General features: G+C 48.3%; 2 protein-coding genes across 3 annotated transcripts; both read right to left on the bottom strand.

Annotated features, from left to right (window-relative positions):
- Positions 1-13,931: 13,931 nt before the first annotated feature.
- LOC117850250 (protein RAE1) lies at positions 13,932-20,819 on the bottom strand. Its single transcript, XM_034732063.2, has 12 exons — positions 20,619-20,819; positions 20,318-20,390; positions 20,139-20,225; positions 19,979-20,044; positions 19,695-19,888; positions 18,903-19,044; positions 18,711-18,791; positions 17,633-17,761; positions 16,930-17,007; positions 15,445-15,516; positions 14,321-14,401; positions 13,932-14,246 (listed from the first exon to the last, which is right to left on the bottom strand). The coding sequence occupies exons 2-12, from the start codon at positions 20,369-20,371 to the stop codon at positions 14,199-14,201; spliced, it is 1,032 nt and encodes a 343-aa protein (XP_034587954.1). The 5' UTR covers positions 20,372-20,390; positions 20,619-20,819; the 3' UTR covers positions 13,932-14,198.
- Positions 20,820-23,017: 2,198 nt separating this feature from the next.
- LOC117847117 (cold-regulated 413 inner membrane protein 1, chloroplastic) lies at positions 23,018-26,242 on the bottom strand. Of its 2 annotated transcripts, XM_034728277.2 has the most exons (6): positions 25,735-26,206; positions 25,509-25,655; positions 24,502-24,597; positions 24,290-24,354; positions 23,884-23,953; positions 23,018-23,391 (listed from the first exon to the last, which is right to left on the bottom strand). In XM_034728277.2, the coding sequence occupies exons 1-6, from the start codon at positions 25,872-25,874 to the stop codon at positions 23,226-23,228; spliced, it is 684 nt and encodes a 227-aa protein (XP_034584168.1). In that variant the 5' UTR covers positions 25,875-26,206; the 3' UTR covers positions 23,018-23,225. The 2 variants fall into 2 exon arrangements, with proteins under 2 accessions (XP_034584168.1, XP_072148774.1); XM_072292673.1 differs by lacking the exons at positions 23,018-23,391; positions 23,884-23,953 and adding an exon at positions 23,960-24,201 and having other exon boundaries at positions 25,735-26,242.
- Between the last annotated feature and the right edge of the window lie 121 nt (positions 26,243-26,363).

Below are 26,363 nucleotides of genomic sequence, written 5' to 3'. Positions count from 1 at the left end.
GGATATACCGTTGAATGTCCCTTGTTACCTCATCCATCACCAAGGCAAATAGATTAGGACCCAAAGCAGACCCTTGATGCAGTCCTATTCTAATCAGAAAGTCATCTGTGTCACCATCACTTGTTCGGACTCTAGTTACAACATTGTTGTACATCTCCTTAATAAGTCTAACGTACTTCGTTGGGACTTTATGTTTATCCAAAATCCACCATATAATATTCCTTGGTATTTTGTCATATGCCTTCTCCAAGTCAATGAAAATTATGTGTAGGTCCTTCTTCTTCTCCCTATATCGCTCCATAACTTGTCTTATTAAGAAAATAGCTTCCATGGTTGACCTTCCAGGCATGAAACCAAATTGGTTCGTAGAGACCCATGTTGTCCTTCTCAAATGATGCTCGATAACTCCCTCCCATAGCTTCATAGTATGGCTCATCAACTTAATTCCTCGATAATTAGTAAAAATTGAATATCTCCCTAATTCTTGTATATTGGTACCAGTATACTTCTCCTCCACTCTTCTGGCATCTTGTTCGACCGAAAAATATGGTTGAACAACTTGGTTAGTCATACTATGGCTATATCTTCAAGGCATCTCCACAACTTAATTGGGATACCATCCGGGCCCATTGCCTTACCACTTTTCATCCTTTTTAATGCCTCTCTGACCTCAGATTATTGGATCTTCCGCACAAAGTGCTTGTTGGTGCCATTAAAAGAGTCATCCAACTGCAAGGTTGTGTTCTCATTCTAACCATTGAACAATTTGTCAAAATACTCTTGCCATCTATGTTTGATCTCCTCCTCCTTTACCAAGATGTTCTCCATTTCATCCTTAATGCACTTAACTTGGTTAAAGTCCCTCGTCTTTCTCTCATGAACCTTAACCATCCTATAGATGTCCTTCTCTCCTTCCTTCATACCTAATCGTTGGTAAAGATCCTCATACGCCCTACCTTTTGCCACACTAGCCCGCTTTGCGATCTTCTTTGCCTCATTATACTTCTCTATGTTGTCCACACTCCTGTCATGGAACAATCGCCTATAGCATTCTTTCTTCTCCTTAATAGTCCTTTGGACTTCCTCATTCCACCATCAAGTATCTTTATTTACGCCTCTACCCCCCTTGGTCACTCCAAGCACCTCCGAGGCCACCTTCCAAATGTAGTTTGACATCTTCTCCCACATGTTGTTTGCATCCTCTCCTTCCTTCCAAGAGCCCTCTTTGATTACCCTTTGCTTGAAGATCTCTAACGTCTCCTCTTTCAGTTTCCACCACTTTGTTCTTGCAATCTTGGCTTGTTTATCCCTGCATGCATGCATCTAAAAATGAAAGTCCGCCACCACAAGCTTATGTTGAGAAACAACACATTCCCCTGGTATCACCTTGCAATCCAAGCATGCCCGTTTATCCTCTCTTCTTGTGAGGATAAAGTCAATCTGGCTATAGTGTTGGCCACTACTAAAAGTCACTAAATGGGACCGTCCCTTCCTAAAGAAAGTGTTCGCTATCATCAAGTCAAAAGCTACTGCAAAGTCCAAGACTTCCTCTCCTTCCTAATTCCTACTACCATACCCAAAACCTCCATGAACCACCTCGAAGCCTACACTTGTTGTACCTACATGCCCATTAAGATCTCCTCCTATGAAAAACTTCTCACTAGAAGATACAGTTCTAACCAGGCTATCTAAACCTTCCCAGAAAAGCCTCTTAGCACTCTCATCGTGGCCTACTTGGGGGGGCATATGTAATAATTACATTCAGGACTGAAAGGATCTAGAGTGTTGCCTAGAGAGGGGTGAATAGTCGAATCTGAAAAATTTACACTTAAAAACAAGTTGATCAGACAATTCTGGAGATTTCCGGAGGTTGTTCCGGATTTCAGAAATTTCTGGAGAAATCTCCGGATTATTCCGGATTCCTCCGAAAACAACTACAGCTCAAAGAAAAACCTGTTAGAATTTAGATCGATGAATATAGGTTGTTCAACAGGTTGTTCTAAGTCTATTCAGCAACAAGGAACAGCTCCAAGCAACCTAGAAAATTAGATCGAGTACAAACCCTAAATGTGCGTTCTATGCAAAAATATGTATGAAAACAAGAACAATAAGCAAGAGTGACACAAGGATTTGTTACCGAAGTTCAGCTTCACACCGCGAAGCCTACGTCTCTGTTGAGGACCCACAAAGGGTGGGCTTATATCATCAAGCCACTTTCCTCCCTCTAGCGACCACAAAGATCAAGCTAGAGTTACTTACTCAATTGTAGGGGTAATACAAACTTCCCGGGGCTGCCACAAGCTTGGATGCTCATCCGGGGGATGCCTAACTGGCTAGGAGCTTGAAGCTCCAAGAGTAACAAACACGAATCACCGGCTTGACGAAGAACGAAGGTGATCAAGAGATGGAGTTGCAGCTCACTAGCACAATCCCTTGCCCACTCACCAATCTCTCCTCAAATCCCCAACAAGTCTCACAAGAAAGCTAAAGAGGAGCAAGAGAGGAGCTCTAGAGTGTTTCTGCACCTTAGAACAGTAGAGAGGCAAGAGAGGGCGCAAGGAACGGGGTGAGGGGGTACTTATGCCCCTTCACTCCAGAACTAGCCGTTATAACAAAGATTCCGGAATTTTCTAGAACTTTCTCCGAAGATTTCCGTAATCTTCGGAATTTTTTGGAAAAACTTCTGGAAAGATCCAGACCTCCGGAATTTTCTGAAAAAACTTTCGGAAACATCCGGACCTCCGGAGACTCTCCGAAAACTCTCGACTTCCGGAATATTCCGGGAAAACTTTCGGAAAATTTTGAATTTCTTTGGTTAGCACTTCTAATTATCCCCATGTGATGTTCAAGTACAAATGGTGTCTCTCATAGGTTTTGTTAGGTCATCTTTAGCACCTTTTTCATCATCAAAAATAGTGCGGCTTTCCTATACTCAAAATCAAACCGAAAATAAATTTAAACTAGATAGGATGCCGCTTCATATTTCATTTCCTTTTGAGGGGTCTGTCACAAGTGCTCCATGACCAATAATCAATTTAAATCTGCTCATGCACTTGAAACTTTATTAGTTACTTAAGCTTTTGTCATAAATCACCAAAATCCACTTAGGGGGCCAAGATACTTTTCAAGGACCATATAACCAACGACAAGCCTAACTAAGATAATCCTATCCCCTTGCCTTCTCAAGTCCACCACTCCATCCTTAAAACTCTTGTCAATTAAAACTCCCGCTCCATTTCTATTTGCAGTTGTCCCTATGTACCAAAGTTTGAAACCGGTATTGTCAACCTCCTTCACCTTCTAACCCTTCCATTTTGTCTCTTGAATGCATAAGATATTTACACGCCTCCTAGTCGGTACTTCAACTAACTCACTTAACTTACCTGTAAGAGACCCTACATTCCAACTACCTACACAAATCCTAGTTGGTTCGACTAGCTTCCTCGCCCTTCGCACTTGTCAAGAGAGATGTGAAGACCCTTGCTCATTTTTCACTGCACCCGGACGCCGATGTAGCGCGCCACTAAGGAAATGATGACCCAATCCTTTCTCACTTGACACCATGCCCAGATCGTGACACGACACGTCACTAAGGGGGAGACGACCCGGCCCTTGCCTATTTAACACCATACTCGGGCTCCGATATAGCGCGTCGTTTCGAGGGTTACGCCCCAACGAATTTCTCTTGGGTTTCATGTAACAACCTAGCCTAATTAAACCATGTTTAATCTTAAGTAAGGTCATTAGAGCATAAGAGAACAATTGGCAGCTGTGAATACAAGTAAAAAAAAGACACTTTTGCCCTCACAACCTAAATAACTGTTTATGCCATAACTCAAATTTTTGCTAAAGAACTTAAAAATCTGTCCAACTAAGAGTTGTATAACTCAACTTCCCTAACAACTTCCCGGGTGAGCGTTTGAAGGTTCACCACCGGGCTCACCGGCGAACCGGTCTGACCGGTCCATCAAACCGGGTTGATCGGCATGTGCAAGGCGCTGCATCAAGCTCCTCCACGCGCTGCACACTCGAGTGCTTTCGTGTGTTGGCCCCAAAAAAGCGTCAACACATTTTGGCAACTCCGTTGGGGAAGAAGGAAGATCAATCAGCTGCCATGGCCGGTGAGATACCTAAACCTGCTGAGATCGACGCCGAAAACATACAAAGGCCGAAGGTGGATCAACTATTGGCCGAGGATCAGAAACCACTGGATGAGATCAGAAGGAAGATCCGTGAGAACAAGGAGCAGGATATCCGGGAGCTGGAAGAAGAAGCTACGAGGCAATACATGTCATAATTCTCCATGGATTGACAAGGGAACGTCAAGAAGGACAAGGATGTCATCATCGATCTTCCCCAAACCAAGGTTCGATCCGATGCATCTCCTAGTGTTAATTAAAAAAATTGCAAATTTAGTTGACACTAGTGTTGCTGCTCACATGAACAATAAGTTCGATGCTATGAATGAAAATTTTGCAAAGCTTGTTGGTCAAATAGATGCTAAAGTTAACCTATTGATTTCTGGCAAAGATCCTAATGGTTCTACTTCCAATGCCGAAAACAATAAGGATAGTGATATTCTGAATACTCTGCCTATACCTAAGATTCCCATTGGTGCATCACCAATAAATCACATACATAGCCGTACTACCATTGGTAATTCGGCTGGTGGAGGGAATGCAATGAATGTTACTAATGCCTTGATACCGCATACGGTTGAGTATGGTATGCCCCCAGTTAGTACATATGTTCCTTTGCCCAATGCTAATGGTTCGTTGCAATCTTCAATGTCGAATCAATCGCAGCAGCATGGTACATATAGTACAACGCCTTCTAATATTGTCGGTGCTCACAACGTTGCTTCTAATCGGCCTAGGGCTGATTTGGAAGAATTAAGGGGGAGATGTTTGAGATGTTTAAGCAAATTTTCGGTAGAGATCCTAGGATCCCAAAAAGAACATATCAAAAGCCTTACCCTTTGACTTATGAATGTGTGCAATTTCCGCAAGGGTTTAGGACTCCAGAATTTACTAAGTTCACCGGTGATGATGATAGGACCACATTAGAACACATAGTACAATTTATCATACAATGTGGTGAAGCCAGCTGCAATGATATTTATAGGATAAGGTTATTTTCTTTATCTTTGTCGGGTGCTGCATTCACATGGTTTGCTTCATTGCCACCTAATTCTATTCGCAGTTGGGCTGATTTAGAGCAAAAGTTCCATGATTATTTCTTTACCGGTGAATCTGAATTAAAGTTGTCACATCTTACATCGGTTAAGCAAAAGTTGCATTAAATTGTTTCTGAATACATTAGAAGATTCAGAGATACTAGAAACCGATGCTATGGTCTGACAATTTCTGATAGAGATTTAGCTGATTTAGCTTATTTTGGTTTACTTGAATTTCATAAAGAAAATCTAGAAGGGCAAGATTTTCTAGATGTTGGTCAAGTATTACAGAAGGCTCTGGCTAATAAAAGCCGAGGTAAGCTCGCAAAAGGCTAATGAAAAGGCCAGTCATCCTGTTTATGCCGTTGATTATGCATCTGGTGATTCGGACGATGAAGGCAATGATGTTTTAACTATTGAACTTGTATGTCCACACAAGGGTAAACCTAGTCCTTGTGCTTCTCTCAAGCTGGTCCGAAAGAATCGGCAGGAAGATGTGAAATTTACTTATGATATAGCCAAGTGCGATAGGGATTTTGATGAGTTGCATACACGTGGGGAGATTAAGATAACTCATACCATGCCATCGCATAAAGAATTGAAAAGGCGTGCATATTGCAAATGGCATAATTCCTATTCTCATGCAACTAATGACTGTTATGTGTTTTGTCGGCAAATACAATCAGCTATTAATGAAGGTCGTTTGGTTTTTCATGAAATGCAAGTTGATTGGAATCCTTTTCCGGTAAATACTCTTGAATTGATGAATCCCAAGGTGCTTATTCAGCCGGATCAAGCCGAAAATGCTAAAGGGAAGAATGTGGTCGTTGGTGAAGAAAGGCCTGAGGAAAAGGTGCCACTAGAAAAGACCCCTCAAGTCACAACAAAGACCTCTACGCTCAGATTTGATTTGCGCGACTGGTATTTGGCCGAGTGCAACAGGGCCATGTCGCGCGCCTCATCGAGCTGATCTTGTGCGTCTTCGAGCGATGCCTGGTTCCCTTGTTCGTCGTATGCCTTGACCCTCGACGATCCGTATTCCAGGTCGGTGGGCAGGATGGCCTCGGACCCGTAGACCATGAAGAACGGGGTGAAGCCAGTCGCCCGACTGGGGGTTGTCCTCAGGCTCCAAAGGACCGCGGGAAGCTCGGCGACCCACCGTCCGCCAAACTTTTTGAGGCGGTCGAAGATCCGTGGCTTGAGTCCCTGGAGTATCATGCCGTTGGCTCGCTCGACCTGCCCGTTCGTGCGGGGGTGTGCCACGGCCGACCAGTCTACCCAGATGTGGTGGTCGTCGCAAAACTGCAGAAATTTCTTCCCAGTGAACTACTTGCCATTGTCGGTGATGATGGAGTTGGGGATTCCGAAGCGATGGATGATGTCGGTGAAGCACTGTACCGCCTACACGGATTTGATTTTCGCGACCGGTCTTGCTTCGATCCACTTAGAGAACTTGTCAACAGCGACAAGTAGGTGGGTGAAGCCCCCGGGCGCTTTCTTGAAGGGCCCGACGAGATCCAGCCCCCAGACCGCGAACGGCCACGTGATGGGGATGGTCTGGAGTGCCTACACGAGCAGATGGGTTTGGCGCGCAAAGAACTGGCAGCCCTCACAGGTGCAGACTACTTGGGTGGCGTCGGCGACCGCCGTCGGCCAGTAGAAACCTTGCCAGAAGGCGTTACCAACGAGGGTTCTTGGCGCAGCGTGGTGGTCGCAGGCTCCGGCGTGGATGTCCTGGATCAGTGCCTTTCCCTGTTCGATCGGGATGCAGCGCTGGAGGACACCGGTGTGGCTTCTCTTGTAGAGCTACTGATCGATAATGGCGAAGGATTTGGCGCGACGTGCGATCCTACGGTCCTCCGTTTTGTTCGCCGGGAGCGTGTCGCGGACGAGGTAATCGAGGTATGGGGCTCTCCAGTCGATTGGGGGGTCGGGCCCCACCGCGGGGTCTGTCGCGATTTCCATGACCATGGGGCTGGAGGGGTCGGCTTCCGGGGCCGAGTCAGGCAAAGCGGTGCCAACCCTGTCGGGGCTGGCACCCGGGCCTAGGACAAGTGGCGCGCTGCCGACCACCCCTAGGTCGGGACCCGAGCCCGGAGCTGGTGGCGCTTCGCCGACCCTCGCCGGTTCTTGGTAACGAATTGAAGGCTTGAATTGGTCGCTGATGAAGACGCCGTCGGGGACGGGCATTCGGCCGGATGCTGCCTTCGCCAGCTCGTCGGCGACCTCGTTGAAGCGCCTTGCGACGTGGTTGAGCTCCAGCCCGTCGAACTTGTCTTCAAGCTTGCGAACCTCGTTGCAGTAGGCTGCCATCTTGGGGTCGTGGCAGCTCCACTCCTTCATAACTTGTTCGACGACTAGTTGGGAGTCACCCCGGATGTCTAGCCGACGGATGCCCAGCTCAATGGCGATGCGAAGCCCGTTGAGGAGGGCCTCGTACTCGGCGACATTGTTGGACGCAGGAAAGTGGAGGTGGATCATGTACCTGATGCGCACGCCTAGAGGAGAGACGAAGACGAGGCCTGCTCCGGCACGGGCCCTCATCAACGACCCATCGAAGTACATTGTCCAGTACTCCTGCTTCTCCGGCGCCGATGGCGTTTGGGTCTCCGTCCACTCTACTACGAAATCGGCGAGTACCTGGGACTTGATGGCGGTGCGGGGGGCGTAGGTGATGCCCTGGTCCATGAGCTCGAGCGCCCACTTCGCGATCCGTCCCGTGGCGTCCTGGTTCCAGATCACTTCGCCTAGTGGGAATGACGAAACAACCGTTACCGGGTGGGAGGTGAAGTAGTGGCGCAGCTTCCTCCTCGTGATGAGGACGGCATAGATGAGCTTCTGGATCTGCGGGTAGCGTGCCTTGGACTCGGACAAGACTTCGCTGACAAAGTACACCGGGCGTTGCACCTTGAGAGCGTGTCCCTCCTCTTCTCGTTCCACCACTAAGGTCGCGCTAACCACCTGGGTGGTCGCCGCGATGTAGAGCAGGAGGGGCTCGCCGTCGGTCGGCGGGACCAGGATCGGGGCCTTCGTTAGGAGGTCCTTGAGTTGGTCAAGTGCCTCTTGGGCCTCGTCCGTCCATTCGAAGCGGTCAGTCTTCTTTAGGAGTCGATAAAGAGGAAGCCCCCGTTCGCCAAGGCGCGAGATGAAGCGGCTCAGGGCCGCTAAGCATCCCATGACGCGCTGGACTCCCTTTATGTTTCGGATTGGCCCCATGTCGCTGATGGCCGCTATCTTCTCCGGATTGGCTTCGATGCCGCGCACGGAGACGATGAAGCCTAGCAGCATGCCCCTTGGAACTCCAAAAATGCATTTTTCGGGATTGAGCTTAATACGCTTATCCCTCAGCCTTTCGAAGGCTAGTTCAAGGTCAGGGACAAGCTGGTCACCCCTCCTGGATTTGACTATGATATCGTCAATGTAAGCCTCAACGGTCCGCCCGATGAGGTCCCCGAAACATTTCAGCATGCATCGCTGAAACATAGCCCCCGCGTTTTTGAGGCCGAATGGCATCTTAATGTAGCAGTAGGGGCCGAAGGGGGTGATGAAAGAGGTAGCGAGCTGGTCGGATTCTTTCATCGCAATCTGATGGTAGCCGGAATACGCGTCAAGGAAGCTAAGGGTTTCGCACCCGGCAGTCAAGTCGACTATCTGATCTATGCGTGGCAAAGGAAACGGATCCTTTGGGCACGCCTTGTTGAGGCCGGTATAATCAACACACATCCTCCATTTCCCATTCTTTTTTCGTACAAGAACAGGGTTAGCTAGCCACTCGGGGTGGTACACTTCCTTGATGAATCCGGCCGTCAAAAGCTTCTGGAGCTCCTCGCCGATGGCCTTGCGCCTCTCCTCGTCGAAGCAGCGCAGTCCTTGCTTCACTGGCTTGGAGCCGGCCTTGATGTTCAAGGAGTGCTCGGCGACTTCTCTCGGAATGCCGGGCATGTCTGAGGGCTTCCACGCGAAGACGTCGCTGTTTGCGCGGAGGAAGCCGACGAGCGCGCTTTCCTATTTGGGAGATAGAGTAGCGCCGATCCGCACGGTCTTAACGTTGGAGCTGCTGGGGTCGAGGAGGACCTCCTTGACGCCTTCGGTGGCCTCGAAGGAGGTGGCCGACTGCTTGGAGTCGGGCTGGTCCTCGGCGCCCTCCACGAGCTGGACCGCCAGATCCCCCGTGAAGGTGATGGCTGCGGCGTACTCGCAGCATTCCACGTCGCACTCGTACGCCTTTTGGAAATACGTGCCGACGGTGATGACCCCGTTGGGCCCCGGCAGCTTGAGCTTAAGGTAGGTGTAGTTGGGGATGGCCATGAACTTCGCGTACCATGGTCGCCCCAAGATGGCGTGATAGGTTCCATGGAACCCCACCACCTCAAAGGTGAGGACCTCCTTCCTGTAATTGGAGGGGGTCCCGAAAGTGACGGGAAAGTCGATTTGCCCAAGAAGCATTGCCTATTTTCCCGGAACGACGCCGTGGAACGGCGCCTTGCTGGGACGGAGGCGGGAGCGATCAATCCCCATAGCGTCGAGGGTCTCGGCATAGAGGATGTTGAGGCCGCTGCCTCCAACCATGAGAACCTTGGTGAGGCGCGTCGTGCCGACGATGGGGTCGACGACAAGGGAGTAGCGTCCTGGATGCCGGACGCGTCCTGGGTGGTCAGATCGATCGAAGGTGATGGCCGATCCCAACCAGTCAAGGAAGGCCAACGTCGCAGGCTCGGCTACGTAGACCTCGCGGCGCTCCAGCTTCTGACGGCATTTGGAGTCGTACGCCGCCGGGCCGCCGAAGATCATGAAGCAATCGTCCACCTAAGGGAAGCCGTCTTCCTTCTCTTCGTCGCCCTTCTTCTCCTCATCGGGCTTCCGCTTCCGGTCGCCCTTCACTGGGTTGCCTACAAAGTACCTCTTCATGAGGTTGCAGTCCTTGTAGGCGTGCTTCGCGGGGAACTCGTGGGTCGGGCACGGTCCCTCGAGCAACTTATCGAAGAAACCAGGAGTGCCCTCTAGGGGCGATTGTCCTCGCTTGCGCTCGACAGCAGCTACAAGGGGGGCCTCGCGCCGCTGCTTGCCTTTCTTCTTCTGCTAGCGGTTGGAGGTGCCCTCGTCAGCATCCTCCTCCCGCTTTGCCTTGCCTTTGGAGCGGTCGAAGATCGCTCCAACAACCTCTTCGCTCGAGGTGTAGTTGGTGGCAATATTGAGGAGCTCCTCCGTGGTTCGCGGGCCTCGGCACCCTAGCTCGTGGACGAGGGGTCGGCAGGAGGTTCCCGCTAAGAAGGCCCCTATGATGTCGGCGTCCGCGACGTTGGAGAGCTCAGTGCGCTTCCTGGAGAAGCGTCGGATGTAGTCCTGGAGGGACTCGTCCGATCCCTGGCGACAGCTCCGGAGATCCCAGGAGTTGCTAGGGTGCGTGTACGTGCCCTGAAAGTTTCCTATAAATATCTCCTTCAGGTTGTTCCAGCAGTGGATCCATCCCGAAGGGATATGTTCTAGCCAGGCTCGTGCCGAGTCGGCCAGGAAGAGTGGTAGGTTGCGGATGATGAACAAATCATCGTCCGCCCCGCTGGCTTGACATGCGAGCCTGTAGTCGCTGAGCCAAACCCCAGGGTTCGTCTCCCCCGAGTATTTGGCTACGTTCGTCGGTTACCTGAAGCGCGGCGGAAAAGGCGCGTTCAGGATGCGCGCGGAGAAGGCCTGGGGCCCCGCCGGGTCGGGGCTCGGGCTGCGGTCTTCCTCGCTGTCGTAACGCCCGCCGCGGTGGACGTGGTAGTCGCGATCTACCCCGTCCTCCCTATCCACGCGGGAGCGCCTCCGCGCGTCCAAGGTGTCGCGGGCGTCGCGGACAGGGCCGACGCCTCGATGAACGGATCGAGCCCCGCCTCCTGCGGGTGGTGGTGTCCGCCGGGCGGACGCGGCCTGGTTTGCCCTAGGAGGAGGTTGGTGGACAGACTCCCCCCGTCTCTCCGGGGGCGCGTCGGGCGCCGCCCTGCTGGCGTTTTGTCCGCGTCGCCAGGACGCGGAACTTTCCGCCTGCTGGACGGCGGCGCACTCGAGCAAGTCGTGCACCTCTTGGCGCGCCCGTCACTCCTCGGGCGTCGCCGGCTCGGGGAGTCGCCGGAGTAGGGCCGCCGCGGCAGCGATGTTCTGGCTGGCGTGAGCGAAGAGATAAGGGCGCTCTTCGTCCCCGCAGATGCGCTGCTGGACATCGCGCGCCCGTAGTCGCGCTCCGCCTTCGTGGCGGGGGCGTTCGACCTCTTGGCGGGATGCCGCGCGCACCTCCGGCTGCCGAGGGTGCTCCGGAGCCTTGCCAAGAGCCCCGGTCGTAGCCGCGGCGCGCGGAGGAGGAGTCCTCTGTCTCCCTCCGGCGCCGTCATCGTTGGACCCCTCGGAGTGCACGTCGGCCATGAAGCACTCACGTCAGGGGTGGTGGCTCCCGCTGTCGGAGCCGGCGTCGGAGATTGTCCTCGCCACGCCTGCGAGTTTGTTGCTCGCGGGCGACATGGTCATGGACCGCGTCAGGAGGCAACCGTAAGTCACCGCGGTATTGCGCAGCCCGAAGAGCCGACCACCTGGGAAGGGCCCTCCGGCGCGCGCCTGGCCGCTCGCCGCTATCCCAGCGGTGGAGCCGGGGATGGCGGGACGAGCGGGCAAGACGAGGAGAGGGATCAGCTCGATCCCCTCCCCGGTGGCGAGGAAGTCCAGACTCCCGAAGCGGATCAGGGAGCTCGGAGCGAAGCTGGTGTCGTGGCTGGCCATCCGAAGCTGGAGATGTACGAGCAAAGGTCCCCTACCTGGCGCGCCAACTGTCGTTGTCAAGATTTGCGGATCAAGACTCTAGACTAGTAAAGAAAAGACTCTAGACTAGTAAATTTGTTTTATGCATGTAAGGCTTCGGATGGTAGCGTGGGAGACACGGGGTTAGACTGGTTTGGGCAAAAGGAGGCCCTACGTCCAGTATCGAGGCTGCTCGTGTTACCCACGCGGGGTTCTGTTGTAGGGGTTACAGATGGGTGAGAGAGGGAACTGATCCCAGGTCTCTTGAGTGTGCTTGTGCTCTAAGGGAGTGTGAGTGTGTACTGTTTTCTTGAGAAAAAGAGTCCCCGTCTCATGACCCCCGGTCCTCCTTTTATAGCGCAAGAGGGAGCTCGGGGTTACAGTTGAGACAGGCGTCAGGAGAAGAAGCAGGAAGGATAAGCCAAGTAGAAAAATAATACAAAGGGAGGGTCCCAAGGCCGCCGCTCTTGCTCCGGCCTTCGGTCCCTGTCAGCACGTCCAGCGAGGGAAGGCGATTTCTTCCTGATCTTGTCAATGATCTCCCTGGTCGTCGTCGCCATCGTGCATGATGATGAGCCTCAGCCTCGGCATCCGTGCCCGCCGGGGAGGAGGTCTGATTCTGTTGCCCTGCCGATTACCGTAAGACCCGGACGTCGCATCCCTGAAACTATCGTTGGGAGCACGGGACGCGAGAGCAAACGATGCGCCCTCCTGTGTCGTTCGGCGCAGCTCATGAGTACTCTGTGGCGAATCAGAAGGAGCCGCGGCCACTGCAGCTCGCGCCGCACAGTCGTGCACCGGTATTCGGGATTGGTTACGTTGGGGACGCCGCTCCCTTTCGGCTTGACAGGCCCGCGGCGCATTTATGGCGAGGTCGATAGGGGGACCCATGAGATCGTCATCCTGATCCTCCAGTCCGCGCCCAAGGCAAATATTCGTCTTGTGGACCCGAGCGAGTCCGACCCCCGCGCCAAGGGTCGGGCGAGGCGGAGTTTCTGTGGTGGGGGTCGGGCGAGGCGGAGTTTAGTCTCCAAGGGGTCGGGAGCGTCCGACCCCGGGACTCCGGGTCGGGCGAGGCGGAGCGTGGCCTCTCCCTTTCATATTGGGCTGACGGCAATTTTGCCACCCTAGATGGGCCTGGGCCTTTAAGTTCTGTTGATTTCGTGGGCTGGGGGAGATCGTTGATATTTCCCCCCAACACGTCGTCACTTCATCGTCGACACTCCCGAAGACGAGGTTGTCGTTGCGCCCTTCAGGCTACTGCGGCAACGCTCGTGATCAAGCCATCCTCGTCGGCGACGCCACCTTTTCAGGCGGTGGCGCCACCCATGCTACTAGTCCTCGTCACACTGGCTCTCGGTCTGAGTCTGCAGCTATTGCCGCACGCTCGTGGACACCGCCGCCAATGCTGCTGAAGGAAGATGCAATTGCGCTCTTTAGCTGCACCATCTATCATCACACTCGACTCATTGTCCTGCTGACCCTGTCGACAGGAAGCTGCTGCTTTTGTGTATTCGGACGCCTTCACTGATGCTTCAAACCCGCGCCCCCAACCACAACATCTGCGACGCATTGACGGTTGCGACTGCAGAGGAATGTCATCTTTTCAACTTATTCTCCAGTCTCATCGTATGCACGCTCCCGTTGTGACTGCAGGGAGATGTAGTATATTAGGCAATCTGCGACGTATTGACGGTTGCGACTGCAGAGGGATGTCATCTTTTCAACTTATTCTCCAATCTCATCGTCTGCGCGCTTGCGGGGAGATGTAGTATATTAGGCAACTCCAGATATGGTTAGTTTAGGATTGATTCTAATTATGGGATAACCTTCCTTATCTCTAGAAGATGCTAAGCCATGTACTCCTGTATAATCAGCCCAAGAGGCTCAAGCTACATATCACACACATTATACATAATCTTTCACATAAACCTGCCAGTAAGCATAGGGTTTCTTTTTAACCATGATAGGGTTACCTTGCAAAAGATACTGACAATTCCATCGATATAGATTATAGAAACATATGCACGATAATTTACATCACTGAAAACCACCTCGATACACAATTCCTCGAAGGCTAGACACTGCAAACACCAGGTATTACTACCATGTCGAGACTTGCAACAGAAACCCTATCATCAGTGCCTACAGGTACGATGAAATTTACATCAACCAGACTTCCAGGACTATAGGAGGCAGCATAACAAAACTGGTGACTGGCCTAAAGACACAGATCCCGCAAGTTGGAACGAAATCACTTCCGGCCTGTCGCGATCCGCGGCTTTCCTTTGACCTCAGATTCCTATTTGAAAAAGGGGATGTTCAATGCCAAAATAAATAAACCTTGCAGGGATGAATGCTGTAAGCAGAACTTACCTGTGGACTGTGGAGGTAGATGGATGTCTTTGCAGCTGCAGGGTTGTGGTTTTCGGCCCCACGGCTCCAATCATAGCAGACCTATTTTGTAATAGTGATGGTTACTCCATTGAAGATGTAAAGCAGATAATGGAAATACGTTGGTGAATGCTAGCATTGGTAGCCATCGAAAAATGTTGCTGCATTACCTTCTCCGAAATACTAGAACAGAATTATTAATACACACTAACATCCCAGTTTGTCTATCGATAACTTTTTACCCTATTAGATTTTGGAGTATTTATCTTGATTACAGTAGCATCATTAGTCCTACATAAAAAAAATATGGTAGAAGGGCTAACAGCACTTCATTGCATTGATTCAAGTACGATAAGAAAAAAAATTCTCACAACACCAAACCAGTGCAGAAGTAAAATCCAAAAATTCAATTCGATCACACAACTTAGTTTTGTAACTTTATACTCCCTCCGTCCTAAGTTACTGTTCGTTTTGGCTTTTCTAGGTACATAACTTTTGATATGCATCTAGATATATAATATGTCTAGATACATAGCAAAAGTTATGTATCTAGAAAAGCCAAAACGAATAGTAATTTGGGATGGAGGGAGTACATGATATGATATTAACTTTCTAACAATAGTGTCAAAATTAGCATTATACTAGATTGTAAGCTACAGGGCATAAATATATGCGTTTTAACGGTCTCTAGCATCTTTTGGAATCATGATGATTCTACACATCTACTGCAATAAGGGTCTCTTGCCAAATCAACCGCTACATGATCTGTAATTGGACACAAAATTTGTGTAACTCTTCCTACCTTCCTCCTTTTATGTTTCAGCCATGTTAACCCCACTAGGAACACGAACTGAAACTATGACCAGAGAACACATTTTAAAAAGCAATTAAACTGGAACATTTATTCAGCCTAACCCTAAACATGAACTTCGGACTGAAAGGCCATGAATTGATTTGTGCGTATTTAATACATGTATCAGGTTGTCTAAATCAAAGGCAGATATTTTAAAGCTCAAAACTCATCAAAAACATGGTGTGAAATGTGGTGGAAAAAACCTTAGTTCTTACAGATAGACACTCGATCATCATTTGCATAGTAGACTTACCGCATAAGCAAATATGGAACCATCGCTGTTGAAGGTGCTGCAAGGAATGGGAAGTGGGCATCTACTAAAAGCCTGTACAAAAATGGTATTTTTATGAAATGAATGAATGTCCTCTAGAAAATAAGGAAATGAAATGTATGAGAAACTGTCAAACTGAGCATAAAAAAAACAACCGATTCCTAGGCACCAACAAAAAGGCAAAACACTCACATGATAATGGATTCATGCCATTAGGTGAAAATGTAACTTGCTTTCATTAAGATTAAAAAAAGTACTAATAGATATACTAAGAACAGGAAAAAAAATAGGATGTCATTACAAGATTGGACAAGTGGGTAGGGCGAACCCTATATAACCCTACTAATAAATGTTCTTGCTCAAGATTTCATTGTTCTTGCTCATGACCTGACCACAGTTTCATTTTCCCGCTCTACAATAAACAAATACAACAACAACAACATAGCCTTAAAAAGTCCCAAGCAAGTTGGGGTAGGCTAGAGTTGAAACCCAACAAGAGCCACAAATCAGGGTTCAGGCACATGAATAGCTGTTTTCCAAGCACTCCTATCCAGGGCTAAATCTTTGGGTATATTCCATCCCTTCGCTCTACAATAAACAAATATGGTAGGACATTAAAGGGTACGAATCAAAGTTGCCAGAAACTCAGGGTCAACGAGCAGTGCCCTGGGATGTGGGTTCTGGGTGGCTTAAAATGTGGGTCAAAGAAGGGCACTGTCCTTTGAGATGCTAGTTCAGGAAACTGGACAAATCTGAGTTGAGGAATCCAGGTTAATGGATCAACTGCAAATATTTATTGTTAAAGATTAAAAAATATGTTCATGTAATCAAAGTATATCGGAAAAAAAAGAGAGAGAACCAATGAAGAAAGGGGGAAAGACAAAGAAGTAAGCCTGGCCCACTCTGCACCAATCTGTTTCTTTCCCTTCCCTCTGCTCTCCCAATCCCTTGACAACTCACTTGTTACTCTTGACCACAACACTGCCCATACCTCAATCCAAGAACTTTCACTCTCACCACTATCCCTCAATCTCCATCCCGTCACCTCTCCCCCATCCTCCTTTCTACCCCAACAGGTCACAACCATGGTGCATTCGGCAAACAGCAGCAGCAGCATCGATGGCCACAAGGAGAAGCAACAATAGCAGCTGAGGTCAGTTTCTTCTCCCCATGTTTTCCCTCATAACCACCTCCCTCTGTCATCCCTAAGCCCATTGATTCATGAAATCATGAGCCATCGTGTGGTGGCATTAAAGCTGCTTACCAAGATCACATAACCTTGATCAAGGATGTCGGATCTAAGGTCATGGATCACAGGGGCGGCCCACTACCCGTTACTAAGGTACACACACTTCACAGAAACAAGCCGCAAACCATCATGAGATCAAGAACAATCAAGATAATAGAAATCAACTGCTATCCAACAAAACTGAAAATCAACAGAAAGAGCCATGGAAATTGTTGTACCTTCAGCCTCTGCTTGCTGTCCTTATCCCAGAAGTTGAAAGCACCATCAGATCCAGCAGTTGCAAATGTGTGATGGACCTGCAGCAAGTGGTATAACAGATATGAATCCCTAAATTTAACATCAGCAACTACAATGTCTAAGCTTTGAACCAACTGCTATTCCCAAATTTGGAAATTCTCATAAGAAAGTGGGTGCTGCTTGTTTCATTGAAATGCCTACAAGCACAACCAACTCAATTGGTATACTATATCATTAATCAGCCATACCAATCCAATGGTCAAATAGCAAAAAAAGAACATAGCCAAACAATCAACACTGTTCTTAGATGTATATTCAACTGGTATGATAAAAACTGCTCAACTAAAGTAAAAATCTGTTGAAATGTTTTTGGCAGTCCGCATAAATCTGTATGGACAGTGAATACTTTGCATCATTCATATGCCTATGATTGCAGTGTATGGTTGTAGATAACTTAAACTGCAGCATAACACTGATTTTTAGGCTTTAGCTCAAGACATTTTGTGGAAGGCAAGAATTTGAGCTTATGCTATTCAACAAATCAACTGAGAATGGAGACAAGGTACTAAAACCCAGCATGTCTATTGCATCTGTACGCTTTGTAACAACATATGTTAAGCAATATAAAAAAAGAACCATAAGCCCCACATATAATTAACAAATGAGTAAGGAGACCAATCTTACAGGATGGAAGTTCAGTGAATTGACAGAGAATATATCATTTCCTTCCCTGTGACATTTGAAAGTGAAATTCTTGCTTTGTTGTGAATCATCGATATGATGAACACCAACTCTTCCTTCTATCGAACCAACCTTTAAATGCAAACAGTGGGTCAGTCACATGGAAATCTAATGTTCTTAAAGTCATATGGAAAGTATTTAAAGAAATAAAAACAGTATGTCTTGACAAGTACCAACCATTTTATCCAAGATGGTAACACCCAATGTAAAATAAATCAAGCACAAAAAAAGGAAAGAATCGAAAGTCAGCACAAAAAGGAAAAATAATTTTATATCCAAATTGACTCTAACAGAAACAATCTAAGACACCTTCTAGTGACCAATATTGCGTCAAAAATAGCCGGTTTCCAGGTATGGTCAAGAGTACGAAATATACACTTTCATGAAACTATCTCCAATTAGAATAAAGCAAATCTATCATGTAACTGTGTGCATCATGAACATGTACATTTAAGGGTGGTTTAGATATGTTTTAGTTCATAGTTTGGTTTTTTATAGAAGTCCAGTTCGGTTGTGATCTGGTTCTAGGGATGAGTAAGAGCACAAACTAGGCAGCGTGGATGGTAGGTAAGTTTAGGTACAGTTTGCTGCCAGTGACAGACTAGGAGACTAAATCCAGGCCCTCTAGTGAGTCATCCCAGCAATTCAAAACACAACAGCAGCAGTAATATTGATATATAATTTATACTTCAAGTAGTTAGAAAGTCCACATGCAGATTTCTGAGATATGCAGCACTCATTAGGCCAGGAAAGTGAAACTGATATGGGGTCAAAATCGCAACCCCACCCATACCAAGCGCTGATTTGAGTAAGGTATAGGTTCTGCAGAAAAATTTTGAGTGAAGAAACTCAAGGACTAGATGAAGACAAATCAAATGAGTATATATTTGTCTTCGTTTAATAGAAATTGTGATGCACAAATGATAAATAAATGATTTGCTGGTGAAGAACGGTAAAAATAGGCATATTCAGTTCAAACAGAGGAGTGAGAGTAAAGGACATGCAAATAATTAAGCATTACCAGAAATCCTTGTTGATCAGGGAATGCAGCAAGGCACCGTGTCTGGTATTTTAGTGGTGACTGAATACGCTTGAACTCCGTCTAATGATCCAAACATAGCACAATAAGTCAGTTGAATAACACAAATCATCAATGCCCAACTGAAATTAAAGGAATCAACATGTGCATAACTAGTAATGACAAGACAATCACCTGAGGATTCTGCAAGTTGAAGACTACAAGGTTACGATCAGCAGTTCCCACAATCATAAGGGGGTAATTCACTGTAAGAGCATAGCAACGCTCTGGAAGTTGCTGGATATGCACAGGATTTGCTTGTCTTGTGTCCCAGTACCTATAATGAGCGTATTGATCAGCATTGAAGGTAGATAAGAATAAATCAGTCATCATAATTAGAGGGTATAATGTCTAGGGATCAGAATTAATAGACTCCACAATAACAGGATGAAGACTGAATTTCACAATGTTTCCTAAAACAAATCTGAAACACATGATGAAACCTACGACCACGAATGCTAAAAAATCTGAAATAATATTATAACAGCAATCACATCATGTAAACTTCATATTAGCACTAGCTACGAAGTCAATGATTACTTATATATAGCCTCTAACATGGAGCATAAATGCATAATACATTGCAGCTGCAAACATAACATATGATAGGATCACAGGAAATAAGCATATGATGGTAGTTAAACCTTGAGGTTTATAGAGGGTATTGAGATTAGAATGCAAAGATAAACAGGAGGGGATGCATAAATCATTTGCGGTAGTTGACATAAGGAATAGCGGTAGTATCTTCTCAATTGTGCAAAACTAGTGTTCACAAACTTAGGCAACATAATATTCCTTTTAAAGAACATGTTATAATGATAACCAGCCATTGCTAACAACATAAGAGAATATGAATCAGCGATATGGATTAAACTTCCAAGTGAAAAAAAGATAAAGTTAAGAGAGCAACACAGTGGACTTGTGCACCTTAGAGTCTTATCCCAGCTTCCAGAGACAAGAAGATTCATCTGAGGAATCCATGCGATCTCCTTGACGGGCGCATCATGCATCGCAACCGTCTGAGGCTGACCACCTGACAGCAGAGGCCACATTTTGACCTGCTTGTCACAACCTCCAGAGAAGACAGTAGTTCCATCATCCTTCCAAGCGGAGCAGAGGACCTGAAATAGGAAATAAATCAATTGGCACACAAGATACTAACTACTTGGAAGTCAAATACTACCAGATCAAGGAAAACACTGAGACTGTACCGGCTGATCATGCGATATGGACGCCTTCGGCTGACTGTTCCCGCCAACAATCTCCCAGCACCTCACCTGCACAAAACACAAAGCCAGCCAATCCAAGTAAGATACATTATGCATCACATTAACAAACAACAACTGCGAATTACAGCATAAGCAAAGCTACCTGGTTATCCCAGGAGGTTGCCACCAGCAGGTTGCTCTTGGGGCTGAAGCTGAGGCTCGAGACTGAGTCACCCGGGTTGGGCAGGATCTGCATTTCACAAGCAAACGTTAATGATTCCAGATTCTACAGTAGAAACGTACCCTTCGTAGTATCACATCGAAATTCATAGAGCAGCACACCTCGAATGACTTGTTCGGATTAGGGTTCGCGGCGAGGCCGGTTAGACTAGCCATCTCTCTCTACGCCTTGTTCCTGCAAGCACTAAAGTGCATCACAACCACAAAAAACACAAATCGGCAGCAAACTAGGCGGATCGGAGCACCCACGCGGCCCAGGAGCCAGGAGGAAACGAAAATCCAGTCTCGGATTCGAGACCTCGCCACAAGGTCGAAACCCCCGCGGACCGTACAAGCGGCCCGCCCTTCCAAACCAAGCAAGCAAGCTAAGCTAGGGTGGGGCTGGTCGGCTGGGCGTTCTTACCGAGTCGACAAGGCAGAGCCGCGTGCTTCGGCGTGGAGGGTACGGAGTGGAGGGAGGATCCGTCGGCAACGCGGAGGGGCGTCTCGGTCGATTGGTCGCCTCGCCGGTTGCCGCGCCGCCGAGGAAGGGGAATGGGGAGGTTCTCGAGGTTTCCTGGACTGGATGGGACAAAGTTCTGCGTGAGATGTGAGATGTGAGATGCACGCGGGAAGGCGGAGGTGGCGTCATCGCCTCCGTCCAAACCAACGCGAGCTTCCCGTGCGGAGCGCGGAGTACGTGTTCCTTGCAGGAAAGCGGAGAGTGTGAATCCGTATGCTATCGCAGGAGGCGGTGTCCGCGGTTAGTGTTAGCGTTTATTTTAAGCCGGACTTGCGTCGTAGGCACGCAGCACGCTGCCACGCTTTGTTGTTTGTTCAAGCCTAGAAATTTTTTCCCCGAATCACACAGTCTGTACTTAGATTCTCACATATACGAACGCACAATCGCCCCTATAACCACAGGTCTACTACTTTGTATACATACCCTCTTTCCAAATCCACACCCACTTCAAATGGAGAGTGTATGGGTAAAAAATTATATACCCATTAGAAATGGTCAGGGTAGGGTATAGGAAGGGTACAATTAATCAATTAGATATGTTTATACATGTAGCATAAAGTTAATTATCCATTGGATATGGGTGGGATTGGGGAGGGTAAGGAATGGATAATAATTATTTAGATTTAGTGGATAATAATTATTTGGATTTGGGTGTGAACAAGAGTGGGTTTACCCATACCCTCTCCAATGGCAGGCCTATACGAACACGTGCGCGCAACCCTACCCCTATGAGCACCTCCGAAAAATGAGCTGGTAAATTCTCGAGATTGACAAAGTCACCACCGACACCTCCCTGTCGACGGGTACGTCGCCTACCACTGAAAGAATAGCGCCGGTTAATAGAATAGCGCTGGTTAATTCTGAAATAAATGCAGAAAAATACGAGTAGTCTATAAAAAGCCTAGAACTTTATACCGAAAAGGTGAAGATTTTTAAAATAGATAAAATGTATCTTTTTCATTTCAGAAAAGGAGAAAGATGATCTTCACCCTTCATATAACTTCCTACCGTTGAACTGCTATTAAACCGACTCCGCTATGCTATCATGCCATAAGTTTGCAACTTGATCACATAGTCACATAATCCACGATGCCATGCAATGGCGGTTGCACAAAAGCTCTATGATGCTATCAAAAAAGGAGAGGAACATCACGTGTCAAATTAATTGAACGTGCTCTAGGCAAGGCCCCTCCATCGTACATTTTTTTAAAAAATGAAAAGTGTGTGGTCATACAATTTTCTTTCCGTTTCCGTGCTTTCCTCACTTGTCCCACACTCCAAACAATTTTTTTCAAAAATATTCTTAAAAGGTACTTTAAATATTCTCGTACTGATCTTTTTCCAAATAAAATTTCTAGATCATTTTAAAACTTTTTAAACAAAAGTTTTAAATACGTTTTGGACTTGTGTTCTAAAAACTTGTCTAATTTTTTTTAAAAAATATATAAAAATACCAGCTTAGTCATTCTCGCTAAGTGCATATATCACGATTCGTTGACCTCCGACATATGAAGCACATTCTCTGTCACGTTACATCCAGAGAGAGCTGAGTGCCTCGCCACCGCCGTCGCTCCAAATGTTGCAGTCGCCGTCACCTGCGCCTGCCCAGAACGGACACTACGATGGTTGCCTGGTTCCCACGGGCGCGCCGCCTAGAGCGAGCTAAGCGCGCGCAGCCGCTGGCAGTAGTCGGGAAGCGGCCAGGAGCCCCCGCGCCGCCAGCGGCAGCGTCAGGATCTTGTTCATGTTCTGCAGCGTCTGCTGCCAGAGATGATCCGCCTGTGCCGACAACGCAGAGGTTCAGAACTCAGAACAAGGACGACCCAGATTTGCTTGCTTGCAAGTTGCAACTAGCTAGGCAGCGGCCGGCTAGTCACCTGCAGCTGGTCCACGAAGCTGACGAGGTCGTCGAGCTCACCGACCGCACTGGCCATCTGCCGCGCCGTGTACCCGCCGCCGGCACCGGCGGCACCATCGTCCGGCGCGTCGACGGTCAAGAGGGCGTCGACGAGCGTCTGCTGCAGCTTGCCCGTGCCCTGCGATAGCGTGTTCTCCAGCAGTCCAGCTGCCTCGCCGTGATCTGCAGGCTGCAGCGCATGCACCGCCGACGCCTGCCACTCTGCCAGCGGGTCCAGCTGCAGCGCCAGGACCTTGAGAAGCTCCCTCCAAGGGCGGAACGGCGGAACCCGCCGGCGCCGATCCAGAGGAAGAAGCGCTCGGTGACGGACCAGGTGGGTTGTTGACAGAAAAATCAGAACGCCCTTTGCGGGGGGCACGCAAAAGGTGACAGGGAAGCTAAGTACGGAGTATCATGCAATCTTTTGGATTGCAACATTACCAGGCCAAACATCAGGCTATATCAGTACATACTTTTCGGACTATATAACAGATCAGTCTTTTTTGGGGGAAAGGAACTAGGAAGACTGAAAGGATGTTGCATTACAAGTTTTTTATTTATCCATCATTCCATGCACAATGAGGGGCAAACTCTTGCCAACCTAATCCAGATCAGAATAGCAGCATTAAGGGGATGACTGTGATGCAGATAATGGCCAAGGTCGCAATAACCGATCCCTGCTCAAATGCTTTGCCTAGACCTCCCACCCTGGTGAAGTGCTGAAATGCGAGATACCCAGCTATGGCCAATGACAGCACTGCACCGCCTTGAGTTCCCCTGTAACCAGAAATTGGGAATCAGAGAACACGAGCAACATTACCTTTTTCTTCTAGCAAAGATCAAGCAACAACTTTCATAAGAGAACGAGAATATGAAATTCTGCATGTGATGCTTCAGAACATGCTACCACCACAAGTCGTAGTGATTTGTGGCCTCAGTATGCCTCGTAATCAGGACATTAACTGAAAACAAAGAAAATGTGGACTGCTTCTCCATCAATAACAGTTGATCAGAAAATGTGGACATGCAACATAGGTGCTTGCTGCTATTCACACACAACATGGTTCAGTTCTATGATGCAAATGTGGTTACTTGGCTAGTTGCACCGAAAACGTTAGTTGACAAATTTATTTCAAAAAAATTAGTTGACAAAAGGTTGTGTAAACAAAGGCCATAAGAATATGCAACAGAAATGTTAGTAATAGCAGATGAATACAGGATCTAGCTATTGCACTTGCAAAACAGGGGTAATGTTGAAATGTTACACACCTCAGATTCATCAATTGGTAAGGAGCAACACTCACAAGCAGCATTGTTGACAGCGGAAGCTCCAGCTCACCTATGATAGTCAGATGTAGGTATAAGCAACTGTAGACTTTATAACATAAGTTGATTCAGAGTCTACACTACAAGATGTGAACTGTCTTCTAATTTGGTCCAATAGAACTATGATCTAATTGTGTCCTCATTCCTCCTATAACTTCTGCTTCAACTTTGTATGAATACTTGCAAAAAGTAATGGAATCCGTTCATGTTGGCCATAAGGTCTGAGTTGTTCCCGTAAAAGAACTGTAAATGTTGCATTACCTGACAAACAATGTGTGAACTTATTTATTAGCATGACAAGAAAGAAACTTCACCATGAATGTTTTACAAATGGTGTTTGTTACTCTACCTGGAATGAAGAAGAACAAGCGCACCAACAGAGCAAGAAAAGCAGTCCATTGGCCATAATCACTCCTATAAACAGATGTTGGTAACATAAAATTAGGAGGCGTCAATATAGAACTTTCATTGAAACCAAGAAACATTATAACATATTGCAGACAAAGGAAGATTAGAAAACCAAGGTATGAATTATTCTTTCCACATATAGCAACATCTTACTTGATCCATGAGATTATGCTGCAAGGTGCTTGCAAAGCAAAAAACGGCACAAGGAAAGATTTGTGTATGGCTGTTCCTTTAGCAAGCAATAGCACTCTGCAAAAGACAAAAGATTGACATTGCTCAAATAAAAATCTTACATGGTACTGCGAAATTATACTGTGTAGGAGTATGTGTTCCACAATCCCAGGTATTATGCGGAAATCACTAAAAAGTTAGCAGTAGCTGAATTTCTAAACAGACTATCTTTCTCCCTGTTTCATTCCATTTTTTTACATTACTGTCCAAGTGTCCGTCCTAGGGAAGAATATTATGGATTACATGAACAGCTCTGATAAATCATCAAACATCTGAACGAAGATTACCTTTGCATTAAATCAAGTTTTGCATGTTAGTTCATTCTCTTCACAATATGAGCATGTCTAGTAACTTTTTGAGAGATCAGAAGCATAAAGCAGATACACAAGCAAGCTAAGTGGTTATGCCAAGAGGACCAAACTCTGGTACCATTAAACCAAGTCTACAATATTTGCATCATTTTTCAAGACAATCCAGCAATATCTTTCCACATGAAAAATAAATATCATAAATAGGACGACATTTGTTTTTCACTGGAGTGAGAACTAGCTACAATGGTGCCAGCATCTGCTGATGCCGTGTTCTCTAACCCCTGTATCAGGACCAGTGTGTCAGCACTAGCTAGAGTATATGATCAGCATAACAAATGTGTCTTGCCCTCCCAACGACTAACATGCATAAGATCACAAATCATATCATGGCACATGTCGCAATCGTATACGGTTACCATACCCAACATTTCCAAATGGCTCAGGATCCTCAGGGGCACAATGGCGAACAGATGCAGGGCAAACGAACAAAGCACATGGTTTTGAATGTGCGGGTGGCATCCACCCAACTAGAGAGTAGGGAATGAGAGCTTTCCTGCGTATCACCGAGAGAAAGAGAACGGAAAGGGACTTTCGAGTGGCGTGATAGGAGGCACTCACGCGCTGGCCCCGGCGGAGATCCACTGCATCGTCCGCGCGCTCAGGTGCGCCGACGAGTGGCACACGGCGGCCGCCCCCCGACGCCGGCTCGGCTGGTCCGCGCCCGCGGCGAGCGGCTGCGGCTTCAGGGGCAGCGAGGCGCATCCCCTGCAACAAATCACGTCACCACGGCAGCTTGGATTAACCAGCTGGAACGGAATTTTACCGAGGGCGGGCAGAGCCTCACCTGAGCGCGTCCGTCTCCGTCCGCAGGGCGACGCGCGCGGCGGGAAGAGAGCCCGCGTTCCCGGCCGCCCGCACCCTCAGCCGCGGCGGCGCCACGGTCGCGGCGGGCGCTGGGATCGCGAGGCGCATCGAGATGGACATTTCGCGTAGGCGGGTTGATTGCCGCTGCCGCTGCTCGCAGTGTCTCTAGAGCCTCGGAGAAGCTGTTTCGTCTCGCTCTCGGCTGTTGTCGCGGAGGAATGGAGACTGGAGTGGAGAGGAGCGGCAGGCCTGTGATGTGATGGATGCCGCTGCGTTGCGTCTCGATGGCAAGCGACGCGCAGGCGAGGCGAGAGCGAGCCGCTGAGATTAAAAATCGGCGGGCGTGGGAGTCCGCGGCCGGCCACGTGGTGTGGAGGGCCTCCCCGTCCCCGGGCCGTGCCCGCCGCGGTGAGCGGGGGAGGCGACGCTCCACGAGGGGTCGCACGCTCCCGTCGCGCGCCACGAGGGCGAGCGGACTGACGGCGCCCGGTGCTCTTGATTGCCTTGCCCGGCTGCTGTGGTGCCGCGGTGGCTCGTGTGGGACTCGGCTCGGGGCCTTGGGGTCGTGTGGGACTCGGCTCGGTGCCGCGGTGGGCCGATCGCGCGCCA

Source organism: Setaria viridis, chromosome 3 (genome assembly GCF_005286985.2).
Source record: "Setaria viridis chromosome 3, Setaria_viridis_v4.0, whole genome shotgun sequence".
In the NCBI taxonomy this organism is placed as follows: domain Eukaryota; kingdom Viridiplantae; phylum Streptophyta; class Magnoliopsida; order Poales; family Poaceae; genus Setaria; species Setaria viridis.
The sequence above is the reverse complement of the archived record's forward strand: the minus strand, read 5'-3'. Positions and strand labels throughout refer to the sequence as shown.